Source organism: Natrix helvetica (assembly GCF_964273705.1).
Source record: "Natrix helvetica genome assembly, chromosome: 1".
Lineage (NCBI taxonomy): Eukaryota > Metazoa > Chordata > Lepidosauria > Squamata > Natricidae > Natrix > Natrix helvetica.
In genome coordinates this window covers 294824769-294842324 of record NC_138548.1, presented here as the reverse complement: position 1 = coordinate 294842324, position 17556 = coordinate 294824769, and the positions used below count along the sequence as shown (strand labels likewise).

Below are 17556 nucleotides of genomic sequence, written 5' to 3'. Positions count from 1 at the left end.
TCTAGGAAATAATATCTCCCGGTGTACTGAATTATTTCATGTATGTAGTCATTATATAAAATATCCATATGCTGCTTTTGTCATTTCATTCACAAATACTTAAAAGAATGCTAAAATACAGTAACACATGTAAATATATTGTAATTTTTTTTTCATTTCTGCTAATCCTCTGTACCAGTGGTGGAATTCAATTTTTTTTACTACCGGTTCTGTGGGTGTGGCTTGGTGGGTGTGGCATGGCTTATGGGCATAGCAGGGGAAGGTTACTGCAAAATCCCCATTCCCTCCTGATAGGATTTGGGAGGCAGAGAATAAATGGGGGCAGAGGTGGTATTTACCAGTTCTCCAAAATACTCAAAATTTCTACTACCGGTTCTCCAGAGCTGGTCCAAACCTGCTGAAAACCACCTCTGCTCTGTACCCTCCTGCAGGATTTTTTAAATACCATGATATTTTCAGGGTTCAAGGAGTTCCTTGTAAGGCTTCTTTCTAGCTTATGGAGAAATTATTTCATTTCGTTTTGACATTTTTAAAAGACAGTAATTTTACACTTGATAATGGTAGCATTATCAAGTGTAAAATTCTGAAAGAAAGAAATACTATATTCATATATAGTATAATATATATGTGTGGAAGGGAGGGAGAGGGAAGGGAGGAAGGAAGGAAGGAAAGAAGGAAGGAAGGAAGGAAGGAAGGAAGGAAGGAAGGAAGGAAGGACTAGGAAAGACTAGGAAAGACATGATAGCAGTCTTCCAATATTTGAAGGGCTGTCACAGAGAAAAGAGAGACAACGTGTTCCTCAAAGCATCTGAGGGGGCAGGACAGGAAGTAACAGGTGGAAACTTATCAAACCATTTGTCCACAATGGGTCTTCTGCTTGAGCAGGAGATTGGACTAGAAGACCTCCAACTCTGTTATTCTGTATCCTATTCTGTATTCAATATATTTTCTCGTTTTTATTATTAAAAAGTGCCAATTGTTCCAAAGACCTCTTTAGTGTTCAGTTAATGACATTTCCTCCAGATTGGTGTCAGTTTAATGCTCTCTGTTTCATGCAGCTGCTAATCTGCATCAGTAACATCCAAGCTCATTTGAATGAGCAGTAAACAATGCTTTAATTGTATTTAGTGTAAGTGTATCCATATGCCATTGCAAATTTTTTTTTTTTTTTGGACTTCATTAAAATAATAGATTTTGCAGATGCTGCTATACTTGGGTGTGTATTGAATGGGTCAGTTTTAATGGGTTTTCATATTAGTTAAAATAGGTTAATATATTTTGCTGGGCAGAATATTTGCCTGATTGCCTTGCTAAATTGAAATACAAAAAGTTTTATTCTGTGTGTCTCCTGATCTTGCTTAACAATTGAAAAATGAAAAAGAAAAATACATAATAAGATGATAATTGTTCTGATATTAATTCTTCAAGATCTTTTGTTTAGCATTCCTGTAGTTCTAAAGTAGTGATTGTCAAGATTGTGATCAATGGAACTCTGGTGCTCCATGGAGGCTCTTGCACTTTCCCTGCATCGGTCAGCTGATTTGTGATAATAAATTGGTAGCTGAGAGCAGATTAACCGATCAGGCAACAACATTAATTATATAACATTCAGAAAATGAACAACAGTGAACACATCACACATGTTTTGCTCAGACAGAGCCTGCCTGGCCTTAGCATACATGACCTTTTTTTTTAAGTTGTAATGATGTCTTGGACTTTGTTCTTTAACCTGATTTGATTTCTTTGTGTTTCAGAATGAACTAGATAGGGTGAAAGCTCAGCTATCTATGAAAGGTAAGTTGAAAAATGAGTGGCCTGAGACAATAAAATGTACGTTGAGGGCCTAATTGTTGTTATGGCATTGTCCTAGTCCCATGACGGCAAACCTATGGCACGCGTGCCCTGAAGTGGCACACGGAGCGTTGTGACCTGGCATGTGTGGCATTGCCCTTTCCTCTTCTGGGTTTCTGGCGCACATGAACATGCGATGATCAGCTGGCCTTTGTGCAGGCAGCAGTGCTGGAAACTGGAAGAGCTGGTCTTTCATTTTCCAGCCTGAGCATGCGCGCCAGCCAGCTGATTGTAGTGCACACTTGCACGCCATTAACGAGAAGACTAGTAGCCGACACGCATGGGGGCACCAGAAACTGGAAATTAATTTTCCGCCACGCACATGCCCATTGGGCAGCTCCTCTTCCAGGTCACGTTTCAGATGAGCATGCAGGAGTGCGCGCTCCCTTTTCGGCACTTGGTGCTGAAAAGGTTCGCCATCACTGTCCTAGTCTTTTTACACAATCTGTATAAAAAAATCTTCTGCCTCCAAATTGAGGAATGAAATTTCTTCTGCCTGCCCATGATTAAGAGTAAATGAAATGTGGACTACCTGGTGCTGGGTAGTTTGCTTGCAGACATTTTGTTATCTATCTTGTAACAACTTCTGTGCTAGAAGGGAGTAGGGTTTGTTCTCTGTTTATATTGGTACAGGTAGTCCTTGACTTAACAGCAGTTTGTTTTGCGACAAAGTTACAGTGGCACTGAAAAAATGACTTACAACCACTTTTCATACTTATCACCATTGCAGCTTTCAGAATTCTGACACTTGGCAACTGACTTGTATTTAGATGGTTGTGGTATCCCGGGGTCATATGGTCACCTTTTCTGACCTGACAAGTAAAATCAATGGGGAAGCCAGATTAACAGCCATGTTATTGATTTAACAACTGTGGTGATTCAATTAACAACTGGCAACAAAGGTTATAAAATGGGTCTAAACTCACTTAACAAATGTCTCACTAACAGAAATTCTGGGGTCAGTTGTGGTCATAAATCAAGGACTACCTGCAGTTCCTTGATTAAGCTGTTGTTTACTGCTTGATTGTTTGTGTAGTGTTAATCCTACCACTAATCCCTGCTTATCTTGGTGTTGATCACTAGTGAGAGGGTGTTCTGGTCTTTTTGTTTTCTTTTTAGCTTTGTTATTATCTCTTGAATAATGTGTAAACGTTGTTTATATCGATTTGCCTGTTGATTTGTCTAGAGTGCCAAGCTTCCAGGAATCCCCTGATGTTTTGGGTTTTAGCTTGGTCTAGGATGCTTACTGTTTCCAGTTGAAATTATAGTTAACTTTGTCCATGCGTTGTGAAATTAAGGAGTTTTTATGATGTCTTCTGACTCCTAACTGATGTTCATGGGTACACACCCAAAAAATCCAAAAACACTATGCAGGGATTTAACAGTCAAACAGTAAACAACAGCCTAATCAAGGAACTACCAAGGAGAAAATAATACTCCCACTAACACTGACAGGCAAGCTACTGTATATAAACAGAAAGCAAATCCCAGGCCCTTCTAGGATTGAACATATTACCTAGTTGAGTAATGAAACGTCTGCAAGCAACCAACCAAGCTTTGAGAGAGACTCCACAGTTCAACTCTGAGCTACATATAGTCTCTTTTGTTGACAGTAAACTAATGCTATGAACCACCATATTTAGCCAATGGATGAATAAATACATACATACATACATACATACATACATACATACATACATACATACATACATAAAAGAACCACTAATTGATTATAGGCCAAATCTTGTTTGGCCATAGATTTTACATGATAAAATTGAGCTTGATGAACATCCAAATACCCCAACTTTTAATAATTATTTTGAAATACTGTATTTATCTGCTAGTGTCCAGGGTTGTGCAGTAGAAACATTATAGGTTTGATTCATTGAATTGAAAAATAAGAAACCTATGAGGATGTTCTGTGAGTCTTATTCATTCCCTTCCATTTCCACAATTTTAAGAATATGATCTTTTTTATTATTTTTTTATAAATGGTTGTGAGTCATAAAGAGTGCGGAAAATGTAATTTAATTTGAAAGACAAAAGTCTTAAAATATCAGAATACAGTAAAAAAGAAAGTTTTATAAGAGCAGCCAGGAATAGTCATTGTTTCTAAAACATTCATTCCAACTGGATTATTTCCTTTCCCGTATATTTACCGTGATGGTGAAATGGACATCCCCCCACATACTCTGCATTCACTAATTGACCCTGAGCAGTGAAAGGAAGAAGAATCAGTAGGAGCCTGTAGTCCATTAATAAAGATATTTATATCCATTGACCATATCTCAGACATAGTATTGCTGGCATGCTGAACTAGTAGGAAGAGATGCATAATAAAGTCATCCAGGGAAATTATCCAAAAACATTCCATGGTCATGCTTTACAGTAGTTCTCTCTGTGTCTGCCTTTTTTGTTGCCTTTCCTTTGCAATCTAGTAGGCCAAGGGTATATAAGCTCTGGTTTTGCATTTGATCAGGGTTGCCCAGCACAAAATGCTACTGCTTTGCTGGGATGCCCTGGAGATTCGGTTTTATTATTTGCCTGCTAGTAAAATTACATCGTATCTTCAAAGTGATTTGGTTGTTTTAGGTGAGTGGGGTTTGGGCCAGCATAATTTTGTACTGTAACTCAGACTGAAAGGATGAGAAGGAAGGCAGTCTTGCAGCACCCTCTTGCCATTTTGCAGACTTGTGCTTTCTGCCACCTCCCTTGTCCTCTCCCATTTTGAACCCATTTGAGGGAATTTCAATTTGGCCAGCAAATTTTATTTTTGAAAAAAAAAACCCTACAAGGTAATGGGTACCAGTGGAAAGCACCATGAGATGCAGTATGAATCCAAGTATAAGGAAAGCTGCATGGTCGAATTTGAATTTTTGCTGGCTGACTGCAAGTGGTGGACAGTTTTGATGTATGTTTTGGATTCTGCTGATTGACTCAGTGAGGGAAGTGAATATGAACAGTATTCAAAGTGAGTACTTGTTTTTTCTTTGTAAGCATTTGTGTAAAATTATGTACGTGTTTATCAAGGAAGTAGATGATGTGCAGATTGCTTTGCCTTCCTTTCAGTTATATGGTACAGTAGTCTGTGTGCTTGTATAGGTTTTTACACAGTAAATCTCCTCTGCTGATTACTATTGTCTGCCTGATTTCCTAGCTGCAAGAGAGGAATGGGAGATAGATTACAGATACAAATTGCATCGTATCTTCAAAGTAATTTAATGATTGCTCTGAGTGAGCCAGGTTTTGACCACAACAGTACAGATTCAGGACTCAGTAATGTCATTGTATCCAATTTACCTTTTTAGATTGAGACTCCAGCAATTGAAATAATATGTATCAGGATACTTTGCTGACTTGTAAATTTCTAAAATCAGTTATACATTGCATCAGAAGCATTTTGGGACAATGTTTTTGAAAAGTAATGGTTGAGGCTCTCGGTGGTGGTTGAAACTAACAAGTCTTTAATTTGGGAGCTAAGCACAGTACCACTATGAATACCAGGGACAGATAATAAACATACTTAAAAAAGAAAAAGGCAAACCATTTCCATACTATAAAGAAAACTGTAGTCACTAGGAATCAAGTTCATCTACAGGTGTTTCTACCATTACCTACGAGAGTGAGACAGTTTCATAGATCTTCCTTCCTTGAATATAACATTTGCCTCTTATGAGATCTTAAAGGATAATAATATTTACAACCATACAAACTGGGCCAGGAGTTTTGTTTTCCTCACCCCAAAGCACAAGCTGTAGTGAAAGTGAAAGTGAATGACAAGACAGCGGTGTAATAGTTCAGCAAAACAGCCCTGCCCTCTTGTTTCACTGTACCTTTTGTCAATACATACCGATCTATGAGAATCCTCATCGAGAAAACAAAAAATAATACTTCTACAATTGGTCTTCAAAGCGTCATCGTTACATCATTCTGTAATTGTTGGTTCATGGATTGCAGTGACTCTTTGCAAGGCATTGCCCCTGTGCTGGAGTACATTCTGATCCTGAAGAAAAAGGATGGTAGGGTGTGTATTGCCTCAGCCCAATGAACAAGGGATATAAAAGAGGCTTTGAAATCTGGTGGACGTTTTTAACAAGGATTATTTCTAGCACTTTGTATCCAGTGCTATTGATACAGTGGTTTTGGCAGATTTCCAAACATTTTTAAGAACAGAATGGGAAATTGTTAATCTACAAGAAAACTCCTTTAGGACTGTAGAAGATCGTAATTGGCCCTGAATGAGATAGTGGATGATATCGAAACCAAAAGGAGATGGAGAGTTCGACTTGAATCTCATCCACAATATGTCAGCCCATCCTTTTTCTACCCTCTTTCTTTACAATTGTCTCTCCTTGTATATTTGCACAAAAAGAAAGTTGAAAAGGAAGTGATTCCCAGAGGAGTGTTCCAAAAAAAATAGGTACGCCCACAGCTTTTGGAGAGCCAGATAAAGACAGTGACTTTATTGCACTCTTTGTCAAAGTGACTGAATTAGTGGAGCAGTTTTGGTCGACAAGATGCCAAAAAATATTCTGAGACTCTAGAAAGAGTGCAGAGAAGAAGAACAAAGATGATTGGTGGTCTGGAGGCTAAGCCATACAATAAACACTTGCAGGAACTGAGAATATCTATTCTAACGAAGACAAGGCCTGGGGATAACGTAATAGTTTTCCAATTTTTGAGAGACTGTCAGAGTAGGCGATCAACCTATTCTCCAAAGCACTTGAGGGCAAGGCAAGAAGTAACAGGCGGAAGCTTAGCAAAAGACAGATCTAATCTAGCTAGAATTAAGGAGAAATTTCCTCAGTAAAAGCAATTAATCAATGGAATGACTTGACTCCAGAAATTGTAGGTGCTCCATCACGGGAGGTTTTTAAGAAGTGAAGGAACAGCCATTTGTCCGGAGTAGTGTAGAGACTTCTGCTTGAGAAGGGGTTGGACTAGATGACCTCCAAGGTCCCTTCCAACTGTTATACTGTACTCTGTTCGCATGTACTTCCTCTGGCTAAATTCCTTTCTCACTCAATTCTAGATCTCTGCTATGTGTATTAAGAATTATTTCTTCACTAAATATAAAAAATAATAACATTTATAATTTTTTGCTTCAGACAAAGAAAAACGCGATTGTCAATGTATTGTAAATTCATTGAGAGAGACACTGGATCTACGTAATGCCACTATAGAATCACTCCAGAAAGCTATTTCTGACACGGAAATGCTGTGTTCTACGCTCAAGGTTTGTTGAAAATTATCGGGTTGTCATCTCTAAAGTTGAAAGTTAAGGTGCGGTCTGCTTATTGTTTATCTTGGATTAATCTTGCAGGGATAAAAAGAATTGGCTATTAATGTAATCTTAAGTGAATGAGAGAAAGCTACTTACTTCAGCAATGTTCCATAGTTTACTAAAATAGTTCAAATATTGCACAAAGGTAGAGAGCAATTGGTCCAACACATATAATTGGATTTCAATCCAATCAGATTTATAAGCATCAATAATTAAAGTGAAAGGGTTATACTGCAATAACATCTATATGGCCATCTATAGTTAACTTTTAATCCCATAATTGCAATATAGAACTATAAATGAAGCTGGTTAGAACATTTATATATGTATATATAACTATATATACATATATAGTTATATATACATATATAACTAATTAACTACTCTAATGTATATAGAGTAATTGTATATAACTAACTAATTACTCTAATGTTTCTGAGGATATTTTTCTCTGAAATCAAATCAAATAGTCTATGATTCCTGTTTAGTTTCAAAAAGCTTTTGAAATCTGTTTCAAACAATCCAAAATTGTAAAAAAATAATTCTTTTGTATATATTTATCTATATTTATGTATTTATATTGTTGTTTTTAATATGACTGTACACCGCCCCGGGTCCTTTCTGGGAGAGGGCGCGGTTTATAAATTAAATAAAAGTAAAGTAAAAGTAAAGTACCTCTGTCTCCCAGCAATTTGCCTCCTTGTAGCAAATAGCAAACAGCCAGTTTCAGTTTAGCCTGATTAGCACAAGGGGGGGAAATCTGCCTCTTCCTCCCAGCAATTTGCCTCCTTGCAGCAAGCAGCGTATTTCAATTTCAGCACAGCCTGATTAGCACAAGCAGCTTTGTTGGTTGGATTGGCCTCCCGGTGATCAGCTGTTTTAGGTTGCAGGGATTACTATAGCCTATTGCTGCCTTCCTGCACCCCATTTTGGGCCTCTGCACACCCCATTTTCCCCCTGTTCCAGGCTCAGAATGGGCAGAAAATAGGGTGTGCGGAGGTTGAAAGCTGGGTGCACAGAGGCAGCAAGAGATAATGGCAATCCCTGCAGCTTGAAACAGCTGATGTCAGGAGGCCGATCCAAACGACAATCAGCTGCTTGTGCTAATCAAGCTGTGCTGAAGCTGAAACTGAAACAGTCTATTTGCTGTTTACTGCAAGGAGGCAAATTGCTGGGAGGCAGAGGCCAAAGGGTGGGGGCCAGGACTACATTCGGTGTATAAGATGCAGCCAAATTTTCACCCTCTTTAGGGGGGGAGTGTGTCTTATACTCCCAAAATACATTAATTAATAGTCATCTGTTAAATTTTTATAACAAAATATTTTGTTTGATTAGAAATACTGTGATAAAAATATTATGGCACATTGATATCTGATTGATTGATTGGGTGCTGTCAAATCAATGTCAATTTTTAGCAACCATGTACCGGTTGAGTGGAACTGAGTCACTCATTCAGCGACCATTCGGAATTATGACAGTGCTGAAAAAGTGGTGGATACAACCAGTCCTCAAAGATATTGGCTAATATCTAAACAAATACAAATAATAAATCAGAAGAATGATTTGGAAAGTTTTCTTATGTTGGGTTTACAAAAGAACATTTTAAACTATTGAAGCTGTTCTTGAAAAGAAAGAAAAATAAAATAATATGAAATCAACTTCTGGGGCATTACTTGAAAGGATTCAAGACCAAGGTTTTTAGAAGGAAATGGGAAGACTACAACATGAACTATTTGACCAGGGTTAGAATATGTATATTATGATTTCTGGTAGCTATAAATGGAATTTCTTTTTGATCAGAACTGAATGTCAGTGTTTTAAAATTCTGTTTATAAGAGGGGAGAGATTTCTTTTGCTTTTATTCTTGTAGAAAGTGATAAGTTGAATTACAAAATGGATTTATGTTGAATTACAAAATTTGATTATTGATAAGGAATGAGATATGGGAAAAGGTTTTACTAAAATACTAGAAAAAGAATTAAGTTACTGAATGTTTATACTTGTCTGGAGGGATATATTTTATATAATTTTCTTTTTTTTTACTTTTTATAGTTTCCTTTGTGTTATATCTTCATCTTTGTATTTGTAAACTTTAATAAAATTATTTAGCATTTGATATCTCTTCCAAGGCCTTCATTTCAATCCTACTGGATGCTAGTTTGCAAGATGTTTCTTGATGTCTGACTCCTTTGCTGTTGATAGTTAATCCTAAAAGGCAGACGCTATCTGCCACTTTTGCATCTTTACTGTCTATTCTAAAAGATATTGTTGCCCTGTTATTACTGTAAACTAAAGCATGTGAGATAGATTGACGTTAAGGCTGTGTTGTTGTTATGAAGCTGTTTTCCATACATTAATATTTCTTTTCCTTTTTTCAGAAACAAATGAGATATTTAGAACAGGAGCAAGAAGAAACCAAGAGTGCAAAAGAAGAAACTCAAAAATTGCGAAGGAAGGTGAAATCTATGGAGAGGTTAGAGAAACTTAATCTTATAGACAATATTCTAGAAAATATATAATCCCAATCTCATGTACAAAAGAGATTATTCTCTTTGGAATACTGAATTAATATCTGAGCAAATATGGTAAGAATTACTTGAATTTTCTGGATCCAGAAAATTGCAGTGATTTTAATGAAGGATGTATTTTTAACTAAGTTTTCATTGCTCATGCCACCATTGCCATTCTGAATCATTCCTAGATTTGCTGGGCAAACCGTCCTATCTTAGTCCAGCAAGAAAAGGTACTTCTAAATTAAACGTTACTTTTTGAGGGCCATGTATTTACAGGTAATCCTCGAGTTACAACAGTTCATTTAGTGACCTTCAAATTATGACACTGAAAAAAAGTGATGTAGGACCATTTTTCACACTTACAACATTGCAGCATGCCCACGGTCACATGATCAAAATTCAGATGCTTGGCAACTGACTCATGTTTTTATGACTTTTGCAGTGTCCCAGGTTTGTGTGATCGCCTTTTGTGACCTTCTGACAAGCAAAGTCAAAGGGGAAGCCAGATTTACTTAACAACCATATTACTGACTTTAACTCTTGCAGTGATTCGCTTAAAAAATATGTCAAGGAAGGTTGTAAAATGGAGCAGAATTCACTTAACAAATGTCTCACTTGGCAGCAGAAATTTTGGGCTCAATTGTGGTCGTAAGTCAAGTACTACTTGTATTCCCAGTCCCTCGTCTTATTTTTGTTCATGGATATGATTGAAAATGGTCCAGACTAATAAAATGGACAGAACACTAGTACTCCAAGGTTCTGATGGGCCTTCAGTTTTCAGGATGTATGCAATAAATATGAGAAATGGCATGTAAATGACATGTATTGTTCATATTTCTCAATCCAATAGACTGATTGTAAACAAGGAACAAAAAATTGAATTATTCCTAAACTATTTAGAAATGACCAGATTACTGAGCACATCATTGGTTATTCATTGTGTGTAGCTTCTAATTTAGTAGCAGTGCAAATTGCATACTGCAAGGCTAAAATATACTAGTAGATATTTGAGGAAAGCTTTGGGCCAGGTTGGAACTTCTACCATTCTGAAATACAGAATGAGCTATTCTCATTATATTTTTTAATTTATACTATGACTAGCAGAGGCAGAAAACTCCTATCCTATTTCTCTCTTTTCCAGAATTGAGACACTGTTACACAGTCAGCGTTCCGAAGTAGAGGTGATGATCCGTGAAATGGGAGCAGGGCAAGCAGCAATGGAACAGCTTGCAGTCTATTGCATCTCACTAAAAAAGTATGTTAGAAAGTGCCCTGGCTTAGGCATTTTGTTTAGCACCCTCTAAAGAAACAGAGAGTAAGAAATAAGAATGATGTTGAGACTCAAAGTATATTTTTATTTATTTAGCAAAAGCAGTCCGCTCCCTTAAGGGCTCCAGGAGGATTACAGAACTATCAAAAAATATAGTGTTTTCATAATTTTAAAAAATATATTTTTAAAAAGCCAATCATTTTAAAAACTATAAAAATTAAATGTTGGAGCTATTAAAAGATCTGGATGAATAAACAAATTTTGAGCCACTTTCCCGCTGGCAGTTTGTTCTATAACATGAGCCCTGTTGCTACCCAGGTGGGATAAATGGTGGATTTTCAACACAGCAAGCACACTATTGTTGTATTAGTGACACATCATTGCTATGGAAACTGCTTTCAGAGGTTTGCCAGGGTTTTTAGGAGGCAATTGTTTGATAGGAGCGGAAGAGATGGAGGATTGTAATGATTCTGAGTAATGCGGCACGGCCTCTGAATATCTCCCCTGTGCAGGGCAAAGCACTTTGCGTTGCTGTGGCACAATAAGTACAGTGTACTTGCTGGTTCCTACAGGGTGTGTGAGAGGTCTTTCTATTTATACCATGTTTAATTTGCAGCTTGTGCAAGCAACATTAGCAAATGGATAATCACAACTTTTAATAATGAGCTACATCATGAAGTATCTACATTGTAACCAATAGCTTCAGCACTGTTTTATAATACTGCTGAAATGATTTCACAACCTAAACTTTTTTTAAAAAACCAAAATGAGTTACATATCATTTCAGTCTTGTTACATATCAATTCAGTGAGGTGTAAATTCAGTAGAGTTATTAAACATTGCATATAAGTAAAGATTGTTTGCTTTGGGTTTTGCTATATGCTTTTCTGCTATTTTAATATCTATTCCAAACCTAACAGTGCTCCTTGTGAAAGGGTGTTTTCTCACCTTGGCAGTGGTGTCAGTGTGTTAACACTGTGCAAATCAATGCTGGCCTATTCAAGATTGAAACTGCTTGTTTATATGTAACAGGAACTTTTGCAGCCACTTAAATCATGAATTGCAGATTTGTTTACTGGCTTTATTCTGTCAGTCTAAGTTCTCTCTTGGAAGCAAACTCCATAGGTTGACTGACTAGTTGTGGCTCTTTCAGGGAGTATGAAAATCTGAAGGAATCTCAGAAAGCATCAAATGATACAGTGGAAAAACTGAGAAAGGAGTTGTTTTCTGCTAATCATAAGGTAAAGGTTGCATTAATGTTCCTGCAGATGCATGCAGAGCATCTATTTAAAATTCATTCTCTGTACTGTCACTTAAATACATTTTGTTTGGCCAATGGCATAGTCAATTTGGTAACTACTTAATTAACTGGAAAGTTAAGTTCAGCTGAACCCTTCTAATTCAAATTGTCACTGTTTCAGCCATCAGTTTGTCCATGTAACTATGCAACACATCCAATACTGGCATATTGTTTATCAAGCGTGATTTATACCAATCAATTTTTGTTTATTAAAATCTTGTGTTGCCTGTGAGCACAGCATTTTCAGAGGTCAGCCAGAAGAGATCAGCAACTATTTGTTAGTAGTGATTTCAAGTTATCATATAGCTGCTCTCTTCCTACTCTCTTTAATTAAGCACTGACTGGCCTGAAATATTCACAATAACACTATCTCAGTGGAATAAATAGAAGCACATGTCCTAATTAGGATATGCCTTAATGCCCTGTTCTGAGGATGCTCAGAATTAATACAAGGAATGTGAGCCCAAAAGATTAACTCAGAATGGCAGATGGAACAGAATTATTTAATGATGCTGAGCAATAGTCATCCATTTGCACTCTTCCTCTATATCATGTACTTGGGTAGAAGTAATTTGTAATTGGAGGTTGGGTCACCTTTGGTTTCTTGATAATTATTCTGTGAAAACCTATGGGGGGGAAATCACCTTTTAAATCCTATTTTTTGTGCCTGTTTGTTCCTATTCGGGAATTATTAAAGTAGCAACATCTATTACATAATATACCCAAGAGCAGGTATAGGAAATATCGATAGCCAATCAAGCTCCCAACTCACTGTGATAAAGATCTCAACTACCAGAGAGAGCAGAGTACATGCCTTTTAATCTATAGGTCTCTGAAATATATCAAAATAATGCCAATTATTCTGATTCAATATTGATACATTGTACATAATCCAGGCATGTCTCAATAGTATATATACAATTGGATAAGTACATTTGGTTAGTGGTTAAAGTGTTCAACTGGAATTGGAGAAGACCAAGTTCAAGCTTACACACAGGAATGAAAATTCACTGAATATTTTTTGGATCATTTTCTTTCTGCCCATCTTACCATATAAACTACCTGAAGAATATTAGGGCAAGATATAGAACAGAAGGCTGATTTTAAAAAAACACCTTTTTTGACCACATGCTGGGGATCACCAAAATTTATTATACATTTACAAGTAATAAAGTAGTACTTCAGAATGCATTAATATCTTCTCATGAGCCTCCCTGAAATTCCTTCTGCAGGTGGTTTGATAGGACAAGAAATTATTCTTTCATAGGTGAGCTGTTCGCATTCAAGATGGCTCTTTCAGGTTCCTGTTATATGATATATTTTAAAACATTGCATTTGGGAATGTGCTTTTATTAAGCACAATTATTGTAATTTTGGGATACATAAAACTATATTTAATTTTATTCCACATTGAATTCTGTTTTTCTGACCACGTAGTCTTTAATCTATAGCTCCAGAAAACTCTTCTAGAGTTGGAGAAAACAACTGAAGAATTGAAAAATACACAAACAGATCTGAGAACTGCAGATAAAGAGATTACAGTAAGATTTTCCTCTCTACTTTTATTCCATGCATTATTTCTGTTGCATATTCATAACCTAACATTCTTTCCAAATATTTTTCCCATTGAAGTGAAAGCATGAAGATTTCTCTTCCTAAATATCAACACAGAATCAATATAAAACAGAAAATATATATCTTGACTTTTAATACATTTTCTTTTTTTTTTATTTCTACTTTTTTCCCAGAGTTTGAAAAAAAAGATAGGAGTCCTACAAGATACCATAAAAGTACCATCATTAACCAGTGAAGCACTTAGCCGGCTTGTCTCTGAAAGGTTAGCAAAGAGAGAACATTAACATTTGAAACAATGAAGATATTATGCCTAAACTGTATAAAATAAATGCAGACACTTGTAAAATGTTGAGCCAAGTTCTTCAAAACTATGAAGTTTCTTCTTACATCGGTTAACTTGGCCATTTATTCCAGTAATGATCTGAATGGCAATGGTATTCCCATATTTGGGGAGGAGAGTTTTCCTTTTTAGAGAGTTTGATCCTTTTAATAAACATCAGTATTTTGCCATTTACCCCATACCAATATCTATATAATCCTAACAAAATTGCAGTGGTCATGTAGAACCTCTTATAGTAGAATGTGTTTGATTATCAGCCATCAAATTGGTATCAACTCGTAACAACCACATAAACAGAGCTTCTCCAGGATCACTTGTACCAAACCTGGTCCTTTTGCAATGGTGCACCCATTGCTACTTTAATAAAGTCCTTGCTGCTGGCTCCCTCTTTCCACCTTTCTCAACATTAGATTTCTCAACAAGTCTTTGCACAATATTCCTAAAATATGATAATTTGAATCAGTCATTTATGCATCAAGTGAGAACTCTGGGTTTTTACTAATGTATTCTACTATATGGAGCATCTTGTCTGGATATATGGAATCTTTTTTATTGTTTTCTGTTTTTTGTATAATTTATACTAAATTATAGTATAATTTGAATCATTCTATATTTGGGCAGCCTTAAAAGAGATGTGAGGGGGGGGGGGGACAAATGGAAAGTAAGCGGCTGACAAATCAGAGAACATATTATTTCTGACACCCAATGGACTCACAAACAACTCCATGCTATGATTAATATCAGCAAACATCAGGGAAAATATTTTAAAATGATTCACAGATGGCATTATACCTCTATATAAGTAGGTAAGATCACTGAGAAAGGTCCTATAAATGTTGCATATGTAGCAAAGCAAATGGCACATATGTATAATATTTACAGAGATTAATTGTAAAGTTGTAGGAAAATTTTAATATTCTATGTTTATTAACATTATGAGTGAAGCAACTCAAAGAACTAAAAAAATCATAACTTTTGATTCTTTAATTTCTTCTAATACTCTTCTGAGTATACTCTTATTGAACAACCCCAGTATTTTTGCTCATCCCTCCCAGGAACACTGCCCTACCCTGATGCGGCATCATAGCAATATCTGTTGGATATGTCGTGTTGGATAGGTTTGCCACCTTTAGTTATTTGTAAAACAATAAAAGTGGGAGATGGGAGAGGTGGGATGGATGGATGGATGGATGGGTTTTCCAGAATATTAAGATAGGATATAAAGATACACATAGTCGGGGTCCAAAGTATGAACACATAACACTTGTTAAATTGTTTTATTTTTAAATGGGATTTCTTTTTTTTAATGGCCTTTTCTTTTTGATATCAGTACTAATTTTTAGGGTGATAGCATGTGAAATAGGCTAAAAGTAGGAAAGGATGCAGTCGTGTTGTTATCCACTTGATCATGTTATACCCTGTTGTGATATTTGCATAATTGATCCTTACAGCCCTGCTCCTGCACAGTTTCTGAACCCAAAGTTTCATCAACCTGCTCACAATGATGAGATTGACCTTAATGCTACCTATGATGTAGAGACTCCAAAGGCTCATAAGACAGATGTTGCTCCTGCCAAAAAAATCAAACTAGATAAAAACCCGTAAGTAGAATTTCTTTACTTTTATTATCCCTATATTCGCTCAATCTGTCTCGTGTTCCATTTTATGCAAATGCCACGAACATTTTTTTTTCAAACATCTTAAATTCTATGGCTAAGCTTTAGAACTAAAATGTAATTTAGTGGTTCTTGAGCCCTGCAGAACCATGCCTCAAATATAACTGAATTTATAAACACTATTGCCCTTATTTTTCTGATTTCTATAAATGTATTACAAAAGCCATCTCAATTGTTTCACATCAAAGAGTTCTGAAAGAACAATTTATAACTTGCAAGCCCACTATTTAAAGGTAATTGAAGCCTGATAGAAACAATAAGGAGTTATACGTGGAAGAAGGATGCAAATATTCCTTAAACTTCATACTAAATAATCTATGACTCATACATTTGCTATACTAAACTAGCTTACTAATATATTACTAACCAGACTTTTATCTATACAGTATTTCAGCTGAACACTGCAGGCAAAAGCAGGAATGCATTTTTCTCCCCTATGTTAAGAATTAGTTTGATCTAGTAGTTAAGACACCAAGCTAGAAATGAGGAAACTGTCCCGCTTTAGGCATGAAAGCTGGCTAGGTGACTTTGAGCCAGTCACTCACTCTAAACTCATTACATCAGGCTCTGGCAACAAGCCAGTCAATCAATTCCTGTCATAATGAATGAATCAACAGGAAGGGATGGAAATTAAGTCAGACTTCAGCCAAAGAGGTAAGACTAGCTGTAATGCAGAAAACAATAGATGTTCTAAATACTTTGTTGTTGTTCAGATTGTATGTTGCTCTGTGAGCTTGAACAGTGAAAACCTGAGCTTATTGCAGTAACATTTATTTATGGGTCCTAGGTACTCCTGCTTCCTATGATTCTTTTCAGCCAGCTAATAGTTTTTATTGAAGATCACATTACAGATATAAAACTAATACAACCTACATAGCATAGAAATATATAAAAAGAAAGGAAAAAGGGTTTATAGAAATGCGAAAAGATAAAATAAGAATAAGAAATCCCCCCTTCATCCACAGAAAGTATAATCAACATGACCAACTCATTACTATCCCCTATAGTAAAACCAAACATCTCTTCATCCAACACCTCACTTTATTCTCTATAAACCAATCTCTAAATCTTCATCTCTCCATATTAATCAGAATGTTTGTTAAGGATTTTCACAAATAACAATATGCTAAACTCAGTTTGAATTGTTCCTTTTCTTTTTGTATCTTACAATACAATACAATACAATACAATAGTAGAGTTGGAAGGGACCTTGGAGGCCTTCTAGTCCAACCCCCTGCCTAGGCAGGAAACCCTATACCGTTTCAGGCAAATGGCTATCCAACATCTTCTTAAAGACTTCCAGTGTTGGGGCATTCACAACTTCTGGAGGCAAGCTGTTCCACTGATTAATTGTTCTAACGGTCAGGAAATTTCTCCTCAGTTCTAAGTTGCTTCTTTCCTTGATTAGTTTCCACCCATTGCTTCTTGTTCTACCCTCAGGTGCTTTGGAGAATAGTTTGACTCCCTCTTCTTTGTGGCAACCACTGAGATATTGGAACAATGCTATCATGTCTCCCCTAGTCCTTCTTTCTATTAAATTAGACATACCCAGTTCCTGCAACCGTTCCTCATATGTTTTAGTCTCCAGTCCCCTAATCATCTTTGTTGCTCTTCTCTGCACTCTTTCTAGAGTCTCCACATCTTTTTTACGTCGTGGTGACCAGAACTGAATGCAGTATTCCATGTGTGGCCTTACCAAGGCATTATAAAGCGGCATCAACACTTCACGTGATCTTGATTCTATCCC

General features: G+C 36.4%; 1 protein-coding gene across 1 annotated transcript in view; it reads left to right on the top strand.

Moving 5' to 3' along the window:
* Window positions 1-17556, top strand: part of TRAIP (TRAF interacting protein) — a 38381-nt gene that overhangs the window by 12461 nt on the left and 8364 nt on the right. Inside the window, exons 5-12 of the mRNA XM_081934325.1 lie at window positions 1755-1794; window positions 6960-7087; window positions 9514-9608; window positions 10790-10903; window positions 12072-12159; window positions 13670-13759; window positions 13967-14055; window positions 15585-15734. Of these exons, the coding sequence (XP_081790451.1) occupies window positions 1755-1794; window positions 6960-7087; window positions 9514-9608; window positions 10790-10903; window positions 12072-12159; window positions 13670-13759; window positions 13967-14055; window positions 15585-15734 (794 nt within the window). The remainder of the gene's footprint in view (window positions 1-1754; window positions 1795-6959; window positions 7088-9513; window positions 9609-10789; window positions 10904-12071; window positions 12160-13669; window positions 13760-13966; window positions 14056-15584; window positions 15735-17556) is intronic.